Below are 19259 nucleotides of genomic sequence, written 5' to 3'. Positions count from 1 at the left end.
TGGTCCTTGTCTTAGATCCTTTTCATGTCTGAATGGACATTTGACAATGTGTGGAGACATTTTAGTTACAACAACGGAAGAATAAGTGTGGCTGACACCTGCATAATGTCAAAGATGCTTCTGAATGCTGCTCTGTCACAGTGTCATCCTCTGTAACAAAGAACCACTCAATCCCAAATGTTTGTAGTGCCAGGACTGTGAGATAAGAAAGGAGTCTCTGAGTGGGTTGAAATGATTGTTCTGATTCTAATCAAAGTATTTTTTTTAAGAACACAGGAAGTTTACAATCTAATCACCATTTATTCTCTGTGAAATACAATTCTGAAATAACTCAGCTATCTTTGAGAAATTCATGGAAGGGCAAGCACAAAGACCTGGGTTTGATCCTAAGAACTCATTTTTTTTTTAAAGCCAGGTATGGTGTTTGACACTTTTAATTCCAATTATAGGGAGGCAGAAAGCAGTGAATCTGTGAGGCTCAATGGCCAACCAGTATATCCTACTTAATGAGCTTACTTACAGGGCAGTGAGGACCCCCTCCCCCCGCCACACACCCCAAAGCTAGCACTCACAGAAACCAATAATCACTCAGAAAGAGAATGTAAGTAATTTTCACCTAATTTTTATAGGAAAATAAAATGGAAATGTAGGTACTATTCATGAACAATAAAATAAAAACACATTTTGAATAATAAGTAATACTCCCATTTATGAAGTCTTTGAGGTTAGTAATTGACAAATATGTTAGAACTGTAGGTCAAGATGACAGGTATTAAATAGTGTCTTCTATTAGGAATCATCTAGAGTGTATACAACTTAGAGCAACAGTTGGATATTTTTTATATGTTTTATTATAGAATTTTTATAGAAATTTAAGAGGAACATTATAATAGAATTACACATATGGTGAATGCCATGCATTAATATACTTAAAGTATACACCTTCTGTAAAGTAGGTACACACATATTTTTTAATATGAAGAGTTAAAAGAGAGAAAAATATTAGCCTAAACTAATCAGTGGTACTTTGCATTACAAAGTAACTACCAAGTTCTGTATATCCCTTATAGAGTTAAATCAAATATCATGCTTAAAATTAGTGGTGGAAAGTGACCATAGATCTGTGTTTTAATTTTTGTTCATTCTACAAAATTTTTTTAGAAAACTTGAGTTGTGAATAAGTCCTCCAATCTTCTAGTCTTACAGCCCTGTAATTATCACTTTTGTTACCACAGGTCAGCATTTGAAACTGATAAACCTGTTCAGAAATGCAAGCATTTATACCAATGCTGATAAAAATTTTTACTAGTTCATTAAGAATTTTGTACAATGTATTTTGATCATATTCATTCCTTCCCTCATGTCCTTCCAGATCCAAACCCCTTCCCTACCCACCCCTACTTTGTGTTCTTTCTCTTCAAACCCAGTAAATCCCTTATGCAGCCATACATTTTTCAGTATGTCTTTCCACTGGAGCATGGTTCACTTATTGGAGGCAACATTTCAAAGAAAACTGACTTCATCTTCTCCTTGGAGCTATTAATTGCTAACAATGCTTCCAGGTGAAGGAATTTGTGCCCACCTCCCATTAGGCATCATTTACACATTCTCAGAAGCTCCTTCAACTCTGTGTAGATTTGTTGGCATGGTTGCTTAAATGACTGGAGTTTAGATTTGGCATTCAGTAAATAAGATTTATGCTAGCTGTCTCAGAGTCCTTTGCATTAAAATGTTATCTCTTTCCATTTCCTCTCTTTTAAGGTTGTTTCAGTGCAAGTCTGTAGCCTGAATCCATGGAGAAGATCAATTATTCAGTGGTGTCTGAGTTTGTGTTGCTTGGACTCTCTAGTTCTCGGGAACTTCAATTTTTCTTCTTTGTTTTCTTCTCTGTATTATATGTTGTCATTCTATTAGGAAACCTTCTCATCATCATAGCTGTGACTTCTGATAGCAGCTTGCACTCCCCCATGTATTTCCTCCTGGGAAACCTTTCCTTTTTGGACATTTGTCAGGCTTCTTTTGCCACACCTAAAATGATTGCAGACTTTCTGAGTGAGCACAAGACAATATCCTTCACGGGCTGCATAGCCCAAATTTTTTTCATTCATCTCTTTACAGGAGGTGAGATGGTACTGCTGGTCTCCATGGCCTATGACAGATATGTGGCCATATGTAAGCCTTTACATTACATGGTCATCATGAACAGAAGTACATGTACTGCCTTGGTAATAATCTCCTGGGCGGTGGGCTTGGTGCATACATTGAGCCAATTGTCATTTACTGTAAACCTGGCATTTTGTGGACCCAATGAAGTAGACAGCTTCTTTTGTGACCTTCCTCGAGTGGTCAAACTAGCCTGCATTGATTCATACATCACTGAAATACTAATTGTGGTAAACAGTGGAATTCTCTCCTTAAGCACTTTCTCTCTTTTGGTGAGCTCCTATGCCATAATTCTTGTTACAGTTTGGTTCAAGTCTTCTGCTGCCATGGCCAAGGCATTTTCTACACTGGCTGCTCACATCATGGTTGTAGTATTATTCTTTGGACCTTGCATCTTCATCTATGTGTGGCCCTTTACTACTTATCCAGTGGATAAAATTCTTGCTATATTTTATACAGTTTTCACTCCCATCCTAAACCCCATTATTTACACACTAAGAAATAGAGATATGAAAGCTGTCATGGGAAAAATTACAGCTCATTACTTCAGACCACCCAAGATTTCTGAAATGCCATTAGTAGCAAGGATTTCTCTTCATTGAGGTAAAACTAAATTATTAAAATCAGTTGTCTACCTACAAATATTTTCATACCTAAGCAGTGAAGTAAATAAGAACGATAATATGAAAAACATTAATAGATATAAACATGTCTTTTCCTAGTTTTTATCTAAGCAAAAGTAATGTATCTCCTCCCCCCACCAAAAGCACTGTATATTTGATTATTAAATGGTATGCATAGACTGACTGTTTTAGTAATAGGTAAATGTGAATATGGTGCAAAAAAATGGGTGGGGACCCAATTCTTTGTCAGGGATAAATTTAGAAATTTGATTTTATTAGTTTTATTCTTTGGCTTTGGTGTTTTCTTTGACTGATGAATCTATTTCCTCTATTGTGCCCTCCACACCAGAGATTCTCTCTTCCATCTCTTGTATTCTGTTGGTTATATTTGCATCTGTGTTTCCTGTTCGTTTCCTCAGATATTCTATTTCCAGCATTCCCTCTGTTTGTGTCTTTGTCATTGTTTCTATCTTACTTTTCAGGTCTTGGACTGTTTCCCTCACCTGTTTAATTGCTTTTTTATGGTTTTTTGGTTTTCTTTAATGGATTTATTGATTTCTTCCAAAATTTTGTTTGTCTCTTGTACCTATTAGAGGAAGAAATGGGTAAACACCAGTGCAAAAATACATACAACAACATAAAGAGCAATATGGCATCACTGGAACCTAGCCCTTCTACAATAACAAGACTGAACATCACAATGTAGAAGAAACAGAAGAAAGTGACCTTAAAAATAACTTTATGAAGATGCTAGAGGCATTTAAAAAGGAAATGAAAATTTCTGTTAAAAAAATTGAGGAAAAGACAATGTCTCTGATTATGAATATTTTCTTCTAGTTGGGAAAACTGTTGTAGAGGCTACAAAAAACTTTTTAAAGTGGGAACTAGCTGAAGAAATGGGACACTGTATGTACTTATTGAGATTATATTATCCATATATTCTTCCTGTACCACTACATAGTCTTTGGTCTGTAATGATATAAACAACTGTAGTCACATGTTCTCACCACTGTGAATTGAGATTTCTGTCATTTCCATCCTTTTATGAGAGATTGAAACCCTTGGAAATTATAATCCCAAACAAATCTTTTCTCCTTACATTATTTCTGACTGACATTTGGGTCACAACAATGCAAAGGTAACTGTATTTATCAAAGTTCTCTAGAGGAACAGAAGTGATATATGGAATGACAGAATGGGTATATATCTATTAAAAGTGGGTCTATTAAAGTGGCTAAGAGGCTGTGCTTCAGCTAGTCAAACAATGGCTCTCTATGGAAGGAAAGGCCAAAAACAGGGTAAAAATATGGTATCACAGTGCAGGATATTTCCTCATTCACATTCTGGTGCTGTGAGACCTAGAGGCTCTAGGAGAGCTCCTGGTCTTCAGGATATATTGAAATCCCAGTGAATGAAGTTCAATGTCAGGCCTGAGCAACAGAACAGATGAACTTGCCAGCCAGAATGAGGGCAAGTAGGCAAAAATCAAAAGCTACCCTTTTCATGTCTTTTTTGTGTGGATTGCTACCAAAATGTGTTGCCCAGATTTAGGGTGGATCTTTCCATGTCAAATGATACAACCAAGAAACCCCCTCACAAGTGTGCCAAACTACTTGGGTTTTAGTAGATTCCAGATGTAGTCAAGTTGATAACCAAGAACAGCCAACACAAATCCACCCCTTGTCAACTTGACACACAATCACATTTCCTTATATATCAAGCATAATTCCCAAATGAAAATGTCAGGAAGAGCTGACCTTTGGAACAGTATCTGAATAGGGGAGAGAGGATTAAGAAAAGACAGAGACAGAAGATAGAATTGGGAGGACTCTCAGTGAATACTGCAGCAGCCCCAAATTTATTTCCTACAGCCTTTTTATACCCAAAACAAGGGAGGCAAAAGACTTCCTTACCAAGGTTCAAGGAACAAATAAGCATAAACACCTTCTTAATTCTCAAAGCATCTAATAACCATGGCTTTGGCCAAACAGCTTGTTATTTGGCCTAGAGAGGCAAAACATCTAGTAACCTCACCCTTGGCCAAACATCCTGTTATTCAGCCTTGCAGAGCAAAAACAAGCTTGAACTCTCTGACCTTTAGTCAAGATGAATTCAAACCACAGGGTGGAGTCACTGTGGGCTCCCACATGAAAATAGTAACAGACCAGAATTCTGCCTAATGTAATATTACTTTCCCACCTACAATTGCAAATGCATTACTAATTTTAAAATATGTGGCAATATTCCTTGAGGGATATTCTTTTAGTACATCATAACATGAATATGACAGTAAGTACACATGTGTTATATTACATGATACATAAGGAAAGAAAATACAATGTCTTCTTAATGCACATGTATATATACACAAACATATTCTTTTTTATTAATTTTTTATTTTACATACCAACTGCAGTTTCCCCTCCCTCCTCTTCTCCTATTCCCTATACCCATTTTCCTTCTATCCCCCCTACTCATCCACTTCTCTTCCATATCAATTCAGAAAGGGTAAAGCCTCCCACAGGAGTCAACAAAGCATGGCATATCAAGTTAAGGCAGGGCCAACCTCCTCCTTCCTGCATAAAGACTGAATGAGGCATCCCACCATAGGAAATAGGTTCCAAAAATCCAGCTCATGCACCGGGGATAGGTCCTGACCAGTTGAAGAGAGGAATGAGGGATTATATGAGCAAGGGACATCAATGTAATGATGGGGACAGCTGACTCAGCTTGTGGGAGCTCACAGACTCTAGATTGACAGCCAGGGAGCCTGCATGGGACTGACCTAGACCCTCTGCATATGGGCACCAATTGTGTAGTTTGGTCTGTTTGTGGGGTCCCTAGAAGTGAGACTACAAACATGTTCTTAAATATGATAGAAATACTTGTGTTAGTTAAAATCCTCATTTCTAAAGGTGGTCTCAAGGTCTTATCTAGTAATTCCTCTACTAACAATTCTGTATTTCTGCCATATTTAGGAAGAAACTCAATAGGTCTTCGTTCTTTCCCTGAAGTAGCGACTCATGATTTCATTCCTAAATGGTCTGGGTCCTTTGCAACCCTGCCTGAACTGGTTTGTATTAAGTTCTCATTGACTTTAATCATAGGGTAAGATCATAGCAGGAGATGGCTAGGGTGGTGGTTCTTAACCTGTGGGTTGAAATACCTTTGGGGTTGAATGATCCTTTTACAGGGCTTACATATTAGATTATCCTTCATATTAAATATTTACATATGATAACCTTAGCAAGATTATAATTATTAATTAAAAACATAAATGTGAGGGCCTGTATTAAAGGGTCACACCATTGAGAATATTGAGAACCACTGCCTTACATGGTAATGGCTCACATCCATGGACTCCTAAAAATTTCACTGAGGAATAAAGTTCTTGAATTTTGGTTGGATTTATTTTCAATCATATTATGGGCATATGTACTACCTAAAAATTCAAAGTGGTTGCTACTTCCTCCTCATCTTGTCCAGTCAGCATAAAGTCATCAACATAGTAGACCAGTGTGATATTTTGTAGAAGAGACAGATGATTTGTCTATCTTCTGCACAGGCCAAATACTAGAACTGAAGGGAGATGTGGTAGGGACCAACGGTCCTGCATTTTTCAAGTATTTATTGGTGGTCCTAATTTCTGCAATTCCTCTGGGGGGATGAAATGATACTTTTGCTTCACTATTTTCCTTTGTAAAGGCAATGCCAATTCTTCCATTTAACTTTCCCAATCATAATATCTGTTATTTCACAGGTTAGGAAAACAATGTGAGACATTTTCCAACTTCTAAGTTTTCTATCCCAATTATACATTCTGGACCCTGGGCAATAACCAAGGACTGAGTTTGAGGACCTACTGGATGCACTGTAAAACTTCAGCCAAAGCTCCATTAATCATCTAACTACATAAGCTCTTGCTTTTACCAGAGGGCAACAGTGCTATTTGCAGTTTCTGGGACCAGTGTCAATTGAGGACCATAAACTCTGTAACGTCTGACTTTCCTCTTTCTTCTCAGTGTGCAGTTACCATTGGCTAGACCAACAATGGTTTTCTTCAGATTGGAAGGCCAATCCAATTGGATCAGTTTTCAGCACTCAGGGATGGATGTCTCAGAAATTTCAATATGGCTGGCATCCTGGAAGAGACCTTGAGAGCTTCTGGTCTTCAATCTATGTTGGAATCCCAAAGAACTGGGTTGTAATATCAGGGAAGGGACACCCCAGGTATAGAATATATGAACTTAATGTGTGGCACAGATTTAGTATCAGTTTTCCCACCTCCAATGATCCATTAAGAAAGTCCCTAACACATGTGTTCAGCCACTTGCATTTCATTGATTGCAGATACAATGAAGTTAACAAGAGATTAAGTATCACATTTCAGCTGATACAATTTCTAAAAAAATAATTCTACTATTTTCTTAAAGAAGATGCATTATATTTACATCTCTACTGTTTGTCTTAAAAACATTTAATCTACATAGTAGATTAAATCTCCTGTATGCAAAGGGCCTAGTCTGGTCCAATGCAGGTTACACATCTGTTGGTCTAAGGTCCATGAGATCCTATGAGCTTGGTTCGATTGTCTTTGTAGATTTCCCAATCATGATCTTAACCTCCCTTGATCATATAAATCCAACTTCCTTCTCTTTGATGGGACTCCCTGAGTTCAGTTTGGTACTTGGTTGTGGATCTCTGCATCTGCTTCCACCAATTGCTGGATGAAGGCTCTATGATGACAGTTAGGGTATCCACCAATCTGATTTCTTGGTCTGTTTGAGGGGACCCTGGCAGTGGCATCAAGATATATCCCTGGTGTGTGAATTGGCTTTCTGGAGCCCATTACCTATGGTCTAACATCTGTCCCATCCTTGATGCAGGCTTGGTCCTGCCTCAATTGAATACATCAGGCTTTGCTGACTCTCCATGGGAGGCCTTATCCTTTTGGAGAAGATGGAGAGTGGGCCAGGAGTGGGGTGGGGAGGGGGAATGGGAGGAGGGATGATAGGGGAGTTCTGTGGTTGGTATGTAAAATATAAAAATATTAAGCCACTTCCTGAGACTTAGAGACCAGCCCCCAGCTCCCATCCCATGCTGGAGCTCCCAACTGGACAAGAGGAGTGCCTGGGGTCATACTCAGAGAGGCCTGCCCCTAGGTCCCATCCCTGGGCACCAGCCATTCCAGGGAAGACCTGCCCAACTTGGCCCCAGGTTCTGGCCATCAGGCAAGACACCCTCCCTAACCAGGAAGGTTCTCCTTCTCGAAGACCCCCAACAGACCCTGCAATCTCCATGCTCTGACCCCATGCCCATCTGCCTGAGACCCCAGCTACTTTCTGAGACTCAGAGACCAGCCCCAGTTCCCATCGGGCCTAGAACTCCCATCTGGACAAGAGACCACAAGCAGACCCTGCAATCTCCACACCCTGGCCCCACACCCATCTGCCTGAGACCCGGAGCTCCCATCTGGACAAGAGGTGAGTGCCTGGGGTCATACCCAGAGAGGCCTGCCCCTAGGTCCCATCCCTGGGCACCAGCCATTCCAGGGAAGACCTGCCCAACTTAGCCCCAGGTTTTGGCCATCGAGCAGGATCACTTCAACCAGGAAGGTTCCCCTTCTCCAAGACCCCTGGAAGACCCTGCAATCTCCACATCCTGTCCCCACACCCTGTCCCCACACCCATCAGCCCGATACCCCAGCCACTTCCTGAGACTCAGAAACCAGCTCCCAGATCCCATATGGCCAGGAACTACCATCTGGACCAGAGAGAGCTTCCATTTGGACCAGATAGAGGCTTCCTGAATCTGTCTGCTCTGTCTGGACCAAGAGTGCTGATAAGACCAAGAACGAATCCACAAGGAGATGGGCAGACATCAAGGCAGAAGTACATAAAACAAAATAAAGAGCAATACAGCATCACCAGATCCTAGCCCTCCTCCAACAGCTAGACCTGCATATCACAAAATGGAAGAAGCAGGAGAAAACAACCTTATGAATAACATCATGAAGAGGCTAGAGGCTTATATAGAAGAAATAAAAAATGAAGTGGAGAAACAAATAAAAAATGGGAAGAATGGTATAAAAAAACTAGAGGAAAGGACAAATAAAGCAGAAGAAAACAATAAATCCCTGAAAGAAAATCATGAAAAAACAATGAAACAGATGAGGGAAACAGTCCAGGACCTGAAAAGGGAAATAGAAAAAACGAAGAAGACACAAGCAGAGGGAATGCTGGAAATAGAAAATCTGAGTAAATGAATAGGAACTTCATATGCAAGTATAACAAACAGAATGCAAGAGATGGCAGAGAGGATCTCTGGTGTTGAAGATACGGTAGAAGAAATAGTTCATCACTCAAAGAAAACACTAAAGCCAAAAAAGCCATGACCCAAAATGTCCAAGAAATTTGGGACACCATGAAAAGACCAAACCTACAAATAATAGGGATAGAGGAAGGAGAAGAATACCAACTCAAAGGCACAGAAAATATATTCAACAAGCTCATAGAAGAAAACTTTCCCAACTTAAAGTAGAAAATGCCTATGAAGATACAAGAAGCCTATAGACACCAAACAGACTAGACCCCCAACAGAGTCCACTCGTCACATAATAATTAAACAACTAAATGTACAGAATAAAGAAAAAATATTAAGAGCAGCAAAGGAAAAAGGCCAAGTGACTTATAAAGGCAAACCCATCAGAATAACACATGATTTCTCAATGGAGATTTTGAAAGCCAGAAGGACCTGGACAGATGTAATGCAGACACTAGGAAACCATGGATCCCAGCCTAGACTAATTTACCCAGCCAAACTTTCAATCATCATAGACGGAGTGAACAAGACATTCCAAGACAAAACCAGATTATTTTTTAAAGATTTATTTATTTATTTTATTGCTATGTATACAGTATTTTGTCTGCCTGTGTCCCTACAGGCCAGAGGAGGGCAGCAGACCTCATTACAGGTGGTTGTGAGCCACCATGTAGTTGCTTGGAATAGAACTCAGGACCTTTGGAAGAGAAGTCGGTGCTCTTAACCACTGAGGCATCTCTTCAGCCCCAACAAAGCAAGATTTAAACAATACTTATCCACAAACTGAGCCCTACAGAAAGCACTAGAAGGAAATTCCAACCTAAGGAAGTCAGATACAACCTCAAAAACACAGGCAATAGATAACACCACAACAGTAAACCCCAAAGAAGAGAAGTACACAAACACTACCACAAACAACAACAACAAAAACAACAGCAACAGCAACGAATAATCACTGGTCATTAATATCCCTTAATATCAATGGACTTAATTCACCTATAAAAAGACACATGCTAACACATATGTAAAAGAAACATTACTAAAGCTTAAACCACATATAAAACCCCACACATTAATAGTGGGTGACTTCAACACTCCACTTTCACCTCTGGACAGATCTGCCAAATTGAAACTTAACAGAGAAATAATGGACTTAACTGATGTTATGACTCAAATGGACTTAATAGATATCTACAGAACATTCCACCCAAACAAAAAAGAATATACCTTCTTCTCAGCACCCCATGGAACTTTCTCTAAAATCGACCACATACTTGGCCACAAAACAAATCTCAACAGATACAAAACAATTGGAATAGCCTCCTATGTTCTATCAGACGACCATGGTTTAAAGTTAGGATTCACAACAACAACAACAACAACAACAACAACAAAAACTACAGAAAACCTACAATCTCATGGAAACTGAATAATGCTCAACTGAATCACCAATGGGTTAAGGAAGAAATAAAGAAATTAAAGACTACCTAGAGATCAATGAAAATGAATACACAACATACCCAAACTTATGGGACACTATGAAAGCAGTGCTAAAAGAGAAATTCTTAGCACTAAATGCCCACATAAAGAAGTTGGAGAAATCTCACACTAGTGACTTAACAGCACACCAAAAAGCTCTAGAACAAGAAGAAACAAAGCCTCTCAGGAAGAATAGATGCCAGGAAATTATCAAATTGAGAGCTGAAATTAATAAAATAGAAACAAAGAGAACAATACAAAAAATTAATGAAACAAAGACTTGGTTCTTTGAGAAAATTGACAAGATAGACAAGTCTTTATTCAAACTAACCAAAATACATAGAGAGGGCATCCAAATTAACAAAATCAGAAATGAAAAGGGGGACATAACAAGAGACAATGAGGAAATCCAGAGAATCGTCAGGTCATACTTCAAAAACCTCTACTCCACAACACTGGAAAATCTAAAAGAAATGGATAATTTCAGCATAGGTACCACATACCTAAGTTAAATCAAGACCAGATAAACTATTTAAATAGTCCAATAACCCCTAAGGAAATAGAATCAGTCATTAAAAGTCTCCCAACCAAAAAAAGGCCCAGGACCAGATGGTTTCACTGCAGAATTCTACCAGATCTTCAAAGAAGACTTAATACCAATACTCCTTAAATTGTTCCACACAATAGAAGCAGAAGGAACATTACCAAACTACTTCTATGAGGCTACAATTACCCTGATTCCTGAACTAATCAAAGATGAAACAAAGAAAGAGAACTACAGACTGATCTCCCTCATGAACATTGATGCAAAAATACTCAATAAGATACTGGCAAACAGACTCCAAGAACACATCAAAACAATTATCCACCACGATCAAGCAGGCTTCATCCCAGGGATGCAAGGGTGGTTCAACATATGAAAGTCCACCAATTTAATACACCATATAAACAAACTCAAAGAAAAAAAAACACATGATCATCTTACTAGATGCAGAAAAGGCATTTGACAAAATCCAACACGCCTTCATGATAAAGGTCTTAGAGAGATCAGGAATACAGGGAACATATCTAAACATAATAAAGAAAATCTACAGCAAGCCAACAGCCAACATCAAATTAAATGGAGAGAAATTCAAAGTGATTCCACTAAAATCAGGAACAAGTCAAGGCTGTCCACCCTCCCCATTCTTATTCAGTATAGTACTTGAAGTTCTAGCCAGAGCAATAAGACAATATAAGGATATTAAGGGGATAAAAATTGGAAAGGAAGAAGTCAAGCTCTCCCTATTTGCAGATGCCATGATAGTATACATGAGTGACCCCAAAAATTCAACCAAGGAACTAATACAACTTATAAACACCTTCAGAAACATAGCAGGATACAAGATCAACTCAAAAAAATCAGTAGTGCTCCTATATACAATAGACTGACAGGCTGAGAAGGAAATCAGAGATACACAACCCTTTACAATAGCCACAAATGATATAAAATACCTTGGGGTAACTTTAACTAAGCAAGTGAAGGACATATATGACAAGAACTTTAAGTCCCTGAAAAAAGAAATTGAAAAAGATGTCAGAAAATGGAAAGATCTCCCATGCTCATGTATAGCCAGGATCAACGTAGTAAAAATGGCAATCTTACCAAAAGCAATCTACATATTCAATACAATCCCCATCAAAATACCAACACAATTCTTCACAGATCTGGAAAGAATAATATTCAATTTCATATGGAAAAACAAAAAACCCAGGATAGCCAAAAGAATCCTGTACAATAAAACAACCTCTGGAGGCATCATGATCTCTGGCTTCAAGTTCTACCATAGAGCTACAGTGATAAAAACAGCTTGGTACTGGCATAAAAACCGACATGTAGACCAATGGAATTGAATTGAAGACCCTGACAATAATCTGCACACCTATGAACATCTGATTTTCAACAAAGAAGCCAAAAATGTACAATGGAAAAAAGAAAGCATCTTCAACAATGGTGCTGGCATAACTGGATATCAACATGTAGAAGGCTGCAAATAGAGCCATATCTGTCATCATGCACAAAACTTAAGTCCAAGTGGATCAAAGAACTCAACATAAATCCAGGAACTCTGAACCTGATAGAAGAGAAAGTGGGAAGTAGTCTTGAATGCAATGGCACCAGAGATCACTTTCTAAATATAACATCAGTGGCACAGACACTGAGAGAAACAATCAATCAATGGGACCTGTTGAAACTGAGAAGCTTTTGTAGAGCCAAGGGCACAGTCAACAAGACAAAGCAACAGCCTACAGAATGAGAAAAGGTCTTCACCAACCCCACATCTGATAGAGGACTGATATCCAGAATATATAAAGAACTCAAAAAATTAGACATCAAAACACCCAACAGTCCAATTAAGAAATGGGCTATAGAACTAAACAGAATTCTCAACAGAGGAAGCTCAAATGGCTGAAAGACATTTAAGGAATTGCTCAACTTCTGTAATCATCAGGGAAATGATCAAAATGACTGAGATACCACCTTACACCTGTCAGAATGGCTAAGATCAAAAACACAGAAGACAGCTTATGCTGGAGGGGATATGGAGCAAGAGGAACTCTACTCCTCTGCTGGTGGGAATGCAAGCTTGTACAGCCACTTTGGAAATCAATATGGTGCTTTCTTAGAAAATTGGGAATCCATCTACCCTGTGATCTAGGCATAGACTCAAGGAATGCTCAATTATACCACAAGGGCACTTGCTCAGCTATGTTCATATCAGCATTGTTTGTAATAGCCAGAACCTGGAAACAACCTTGATTCCCTATAACTGAAGAATGGATAAAGAAAATGTGGTACATATACACAATGGAATACTACTCAGCAGAGAAAAACAACGACATCATGAGGTTTGCAGGCAAATGGATGGATCTAGAAAAAGTCTTCCTGAGTGAGGTAACCCTGACTCAGAAAGACAAACATGGTATGTACTCACTTATAGGTGGATATGAGATGTAAAACAAAGCATGACTAGACTGCTACTCACAACTCCAGGGAGCTTACCTAGTAAGGAGAACCCTAAGAAAGACACAGGGATCACCTAATGCCAGTGAAATGGATTATATCTACATGAACAAACTGGACGTGATGGGGGTAATGAATGGCTAGGGTTGAGGGAAAGAGAGCTTAGGGGTGCTGTGGATAACACTGAAAAAAGTGACCTAGAGACTCTAGCCCTGTAGGCTAAAGACAAATGCCCCAACTTTACAAAGGAACATTAGTTGACTGTCCAGGCTGCCAGCTGTCTCTGACTACCCTGCAAGACTCCCAAAATTTGCTTGCATCCTTCTCAGCTAATAATATATCCTTCTGAGGTCTTTGATGTAGTTTAAGACTAGATAGGTATAATTTTCCTTAGTTATGATAAAAGATAAGCTAGATATAAAATCTTTGACTCATAAATATAGGATAGATAGAATATTTAGTTTAATTTTGCCAAAACAAATAGACTAGATATTGTAACTATAATTCTTGCTTGATAATTGTTTTGTTATATGTAATTTTACTATGTAAAAGTTAAAACCTTCCTTTTTTTAAAAAAAGGGAGGAAGTACTGTGGATATCGCTCTTATAAATAAAATGCTGTTTGGTCAGTGGCCAGGCAGGAAGTATAGGCGGAACAAGAGAGAAGAGAATTCTGGGAGGTGGAAGGCTCAGGCAGAGAGACACTGCCAGCCGCTGTGATGACAAGAAAGCTGTAAGGTACTGCTAAGCCACGAGCCATGTGGCAAAGTATAGATTTATAGAAATGGGCTAAATATAAGAGTTAGAGCTAGACAATTGTAGTTAGAGTTTTCCTGCCTGGCCCATAGTCAAGACAAATCTCTCTCACCCGCCAGTCCCACAGTCGCTCAGACCCAACCAAGAAAGCACACAGAGACTTACATTGTTTACAAACTGTATGGCCGTGGCAGGCTGCTTGTTATCTGCTTCTTCTATCTCAAATTAACCCATTTCTGTTAGTCTGTACTTTGCCACATGGCTTGTGGCTTACCGGTGTCTTTATATGTTGCTTCTCATGGCAGTGGCTGGCGGGTGTCTCTCTCCAGCCTTCTACTTCCCAGAATTCTCTTCTCTCTTGTCCTGCCTATACTTCCTGCCTGGCCACTGGCCAATCAGAACTTTATTTACACAGAACGCTATCCACAGCAGACAATGGTAGGCCTCAATTAATGGCCAAGCAGTTAAATAATATAAATGTCTGTGTGTTTATTTTACAAGTGGGTTGTTGGACTAACAGGGCTTGGCGGAGGCTGGAGAGAAGGTCTCCAACTACATAGGGGAGTGGGAGATCCCATCTGGATCAAGAACAGAGAGGGAGAACAAGGAATAACAGATCATGATAAATGAAGACCACATGAGAATAGGAAAAAGCAAAGTGCTAGAGAGGTCCCCAGAAATCCACAAAGATACCTTCACTGTAGATTACTGGCAATGGTCTAGAGAAAGCCTGAACTGACCTAGTTTGGTGATCGGGTGGCCAAACACCCTAACTGTCACGCTAGAAATCTCATCCAATGACTGAGGGAAGCAGATGCAGAGATCTCTGGCCAGGCCCCAGGTGGATCTCCAGGTGTCCAATTGGCGAGAAAGAGAAGGGATTGTATGAGCGAGTTTGGAAAAAGCACAAGGACAAATAGCCAAACTAATGGAAACGCATGAACTATGAACCAATAGCTGAGGAGCCCCCAACTGGATCAGGCCCTCTAGATAAGTGAGGCTGTTGATAAGCTTGAACTGTTTGGAAGGCACCCAGGCAATGGGACCCAGACCTGTTCTTAGTGCATGAGCTGGCTGTTTGGAATCTGGCACTTATGTAGGGACACTTTGCTCAGCCTGGGAGGAGGGGACTGGACCTGCCTGGACTGAATCTACCAGGTTGAGCTGAATCCCCATGGGAGTCTTTGCCCTGGAGGAGATGGGAATGGGGGTATACTGGAGGATAGGAAGAAGGGATGGGGGAGGACAGGGGAATCCATGGCTGATATGTTAAATTAAATTAAATTATAAAATAAAAAACAAAGGAAAAATATAAAAATATTATAAATTTAAAAGTCTATTGACTAAAAAATATTCAATCATTAATTGAAGCTATTTGTTTTACAATATATGACTCCCTATGACTTGTAGTGTTCCTTAAGATTATAGTAATGAAAAAATTTCCATTTGTTACTACTTGTATATTTATGACTGATGCTTTAAGATATTTTATCATTTATATCTATTGTGATTATTATCTATTTTTCTTTATTTGGGATTTATAGATATTTTATTTAAAAGTACATTATTTCTATGTTTGAAGTTCACATTCAAGATTAAATATTCAAGATAGAGAAGAATAGAGAGTAAAATTTTAAGAGGATAAATACTTAAATCACCATTGTTTTTTGCCATTGTTGAATTGGACTTTGTACTGTTTAGAATTTGCATCACTCCTGTAAATATATTATACTTTTTTCATAAGTGTGTCTATTTGTTTGGAAAAATTCAAATGTAATGATACTATTTTCCCTTGAATTGTCTACATTTTATTTTACTTTTGGTTCAATGATGATTTCAGTTATTAAATTTTCTTCTCTTTTCTTTTCTTCTTTTTCTTTTTTCTTTTTTGGTGTTTTGAGACAGGGTTTCTCTGTGTAGCTTTGTGCCTTTCCTGGATCTTGCTCTGTAGACCAGGCTGGCCTCGAACTCACAGAGATCTGCCTGCCTCTGCCTCCCAAGTGCTGGGATTAAAGGCGTGTGCCACTGCTGCCCGGCCAGACATTGAAATTTCTAATAGTTTTAAATTATTGTATTTCTCTGTCTTAAATTTGTGTTTTTCCAATATCACTCTTTTACAATTGATGAGTTTTGAAGACTACCTGAACATGATTGTTTTAAAAGCAAAATGAAGTATTTCAATCAAATTAAACTGAAAGTAAATTTCAGAATAATTTGTTATTAAACATGTTGATGAAAATTATACAAATAAATATCTTTTATTATCAGTCCATTCTTATGTATTTTAGTATTTTTTCTTAAGTGCATATGTATATGTATACACACTAAATAAACAAGTATAAATAGACCTAGTGATAGATGATCTTATTTTCAATTTTATTACTTAAAAATGAAATATACATCAGAATATTTGGTGATCTGGACAGCTTATCTAAAAGACAGTGAAAAGATTATTGATGTATGGAGAAAAATTGAGAAAGCCTAAATGCTTGAAGAGTCATTTTTAAGGGAGGATAGTTTTGGATTTCTAATACAGATGATAGTATTAGACAATAAATTTAACTCTTTTTTGATGTAGTGAGCTCCTTTTTATTGACAGAAACTATCCTAAAGGAATTATGGTCACTTATTGACAGAAAGTTAGAGGCTGAAAAGTAATTTCTCCGACTTAATCTGTAAATAACAAGTAACCTCTGGATTTCATGTTTATCTATTACCCGATTAAAATAACCAGAAAAATTACAACGTTTTTATTCTCATAAAAATTATTTCAGGAAACACAGTTACTCTTGCTTAAGGATTTCCACATGTCTCTAGAGGCATATTTCTTTCCCAGTGAAAGCAGCTTTCTGTGACAAACATATAAATTGTTGTGTCACACTGCTTAGGCTGTTGGAGTTGTGTGGTTTACAGCAGGAGAGTAGAGCCCAGTTAATATTGGATGGCAGATACTTTCAACATGAAGACTCATAGGAGAATATGAGATGATACATAGAAACTAAAGAATACTAAATTTGGTGAAAATAAAGGAAAATAAATTATTAAAACTGTAAGTACTAAACATGGATTATGAGTATATGTTTACAGATATAATTAATAAACATTTTCAATGAAAAAAAATCAGTAACTGAGAGATGACAAAGAAGTTGTTGTCTCAGTCTGGTTGGGAATTCCGTCCAACAGAGGGAAACTCTCTTTCTTCTTTTTTCTGTCTTGATGGTTCCAACTGTACTGGTTTGGGGTAATCCTTCAATGATTTGGGTCAGAATCTGATAAACATGGGGAACTGTGATACAATCATCATCTGCTCCTGGGCATCTTTTTCAGGCTTTCTATCTAGAGATTATTTACTCATTAAATGGACAAATATTTTTTGACTATTAAAACTTGCCTTTCATGAAGAATGGAGTTACTAACAAAGTGATAGCAAGTTTTGCTTGAAGGCTTATAGTGAGCAGTGAGACAAATACTATGTGTTAAAATAAAGACAAAAACAATTGTGCATTTCTATTGTTTCAGAGTTTGATTGCCACAGTTTTTAGATAAATTCTGAAATAATAAATATTTTTATGTAACTAACTTGATCTTTCACCCAAAATGGTTCTTCTATGAGATTCTTAGAAATCTGAAAATACTTCTTTCTGAGGTACAGCAGCAGTAGAAGACTTATTTTAAAAAGTTTACAAGTTCTGTATATAAGAACATAAATTCTACATGGTACCATAATATAACTCCTTTGCATTTAGAAATTCTAGAATTCAAAGTAATTTGAGGGACATTCAATTATTTGCTCAATCACATAGTTTGCAAGTGGGAAATCTTATTAATCTTTACTAGTGGGAAACTTAGTTATTAGGAAGAAAATGAGATTAAACATTGAATCTAAACTATTCTCCTTAAATTATGAAATTATAGGAGACTGTGAACAGGATTTTCCTGTTTTTTTATTACACTTTTTAAAACATGAAGACAAAAACCTATCAAAAAATAGAATTCTTGAAATAAAAATGAGTCTTTTTTTTTTAAAAAAAAATATGTTTTCAATTAAATAGGATTTCATCACCCCCCACTTTCCTGTCTCCAGCTACTCCCAGGAACCCTTGTTAAACCTATCCCATGTCCCCCACTACTTTCAATTTTCCAGCCTTTTTTTATTTGACCATTGTTAGACAACACACACACACACACACACACAAATACACACGTGTGTTTCTACAAATGCAATCTTTTGAGTTCATTTTTGGTTTTGTGTGCATACAGTTGTAAGGCTGAGCACATTGTATTGGTTGAGTCTAGCAAAAAATGATGCTAAATGATTGACATGTGTAAGCACATCACAGTGTATTCTCCTTCTTCCTTCTTTTCTTCTTGTTCAACCCCTCACCGTGATTAACATTACAAATCTTAATTCTTTGTCTTTCTTTACCACTAAAAAAATGCTGTTTATTTTACACTCTGAAATGGAGTTATATTTGTATTTCACATTTTGGCAATGGTAATATTTTCTTGATTTTAGTAAAGATGGTGAGAAGTTAATAAACTGTTTCTTGCTTTCAAATTACTTCATTCTCTAATATGTATACAACATTTAGTTTATTTTTAATTATTGTTCCCAAACTTCTTAAAGTCTTCTGAAGGATTCATTATTACATTTATAAATTATGCTAACCAAAATGCTAAAAACAAAGCAAACTCTTAGGATAAAATTTATAAATTGTATTTTTTCTCATTATATTATACATATGTAATTATACTTGTTTCTCATTTTATACTCCATTTCCATATATGTATCATCAAATTAAATTGATACACTTGAAAGCACACCATAATTTTCTTTATGGATTAGGTATATTGCAGTGCCATTGATGGTAATATTTTCTTGATTTTCATTTAGGTGACTTTACATTGGATAC

General features: G+C 37.6%; 1 protein-coding gene across 1 annotated transcript; it reads left to right on the top strand.

Moving 5' to 3' along the window:
- Positions 1-1790: 1790 nt before the first annotated feature.
- LOC118591508 (olfactory receptor 4K5) lies at positions 1791-2765 on the top strand. The gene has a single exon (XM_036199880.1). It carries the CDS (start codon positions 1794-1796, stop codon positions 2763-2765), a length of 972 nt encoding a protein of 323 aa, XP_036055773.1. The 5' UTR covers positions 1791-1793.
- The last annotated feature ends 16494 nt before the right edge of the window (positions 2766-19259 follow it).

Source organism: Onychomys torridus, chromosome 9, assembly GCF_903995425.1.
Source record: "Onychomys torridus chromosome 9, mOncTor1.1, whole genome shotgun sequence".
In the NCBI taxonomy this organism is placed as follows: Eukaryota; Metazoa; Chordata; class Mammalia; order Rodentia; family Cricetidae; genus Onychomys; species Onychomys torridus.
This window is presented reverse-complemented; position numbering and strand designations above follow the sequence as displayed.

Bases quoted from the DNA above. Each gene is read 5' to 3' on its own strand.
- LOC118591508 (XM_036199880.1), top strand. From the start codon at position 1,794: ATGGAGAAGATCAATTATTCAGTGGTGTCTGAGTTTGTGTTGCTTGGA.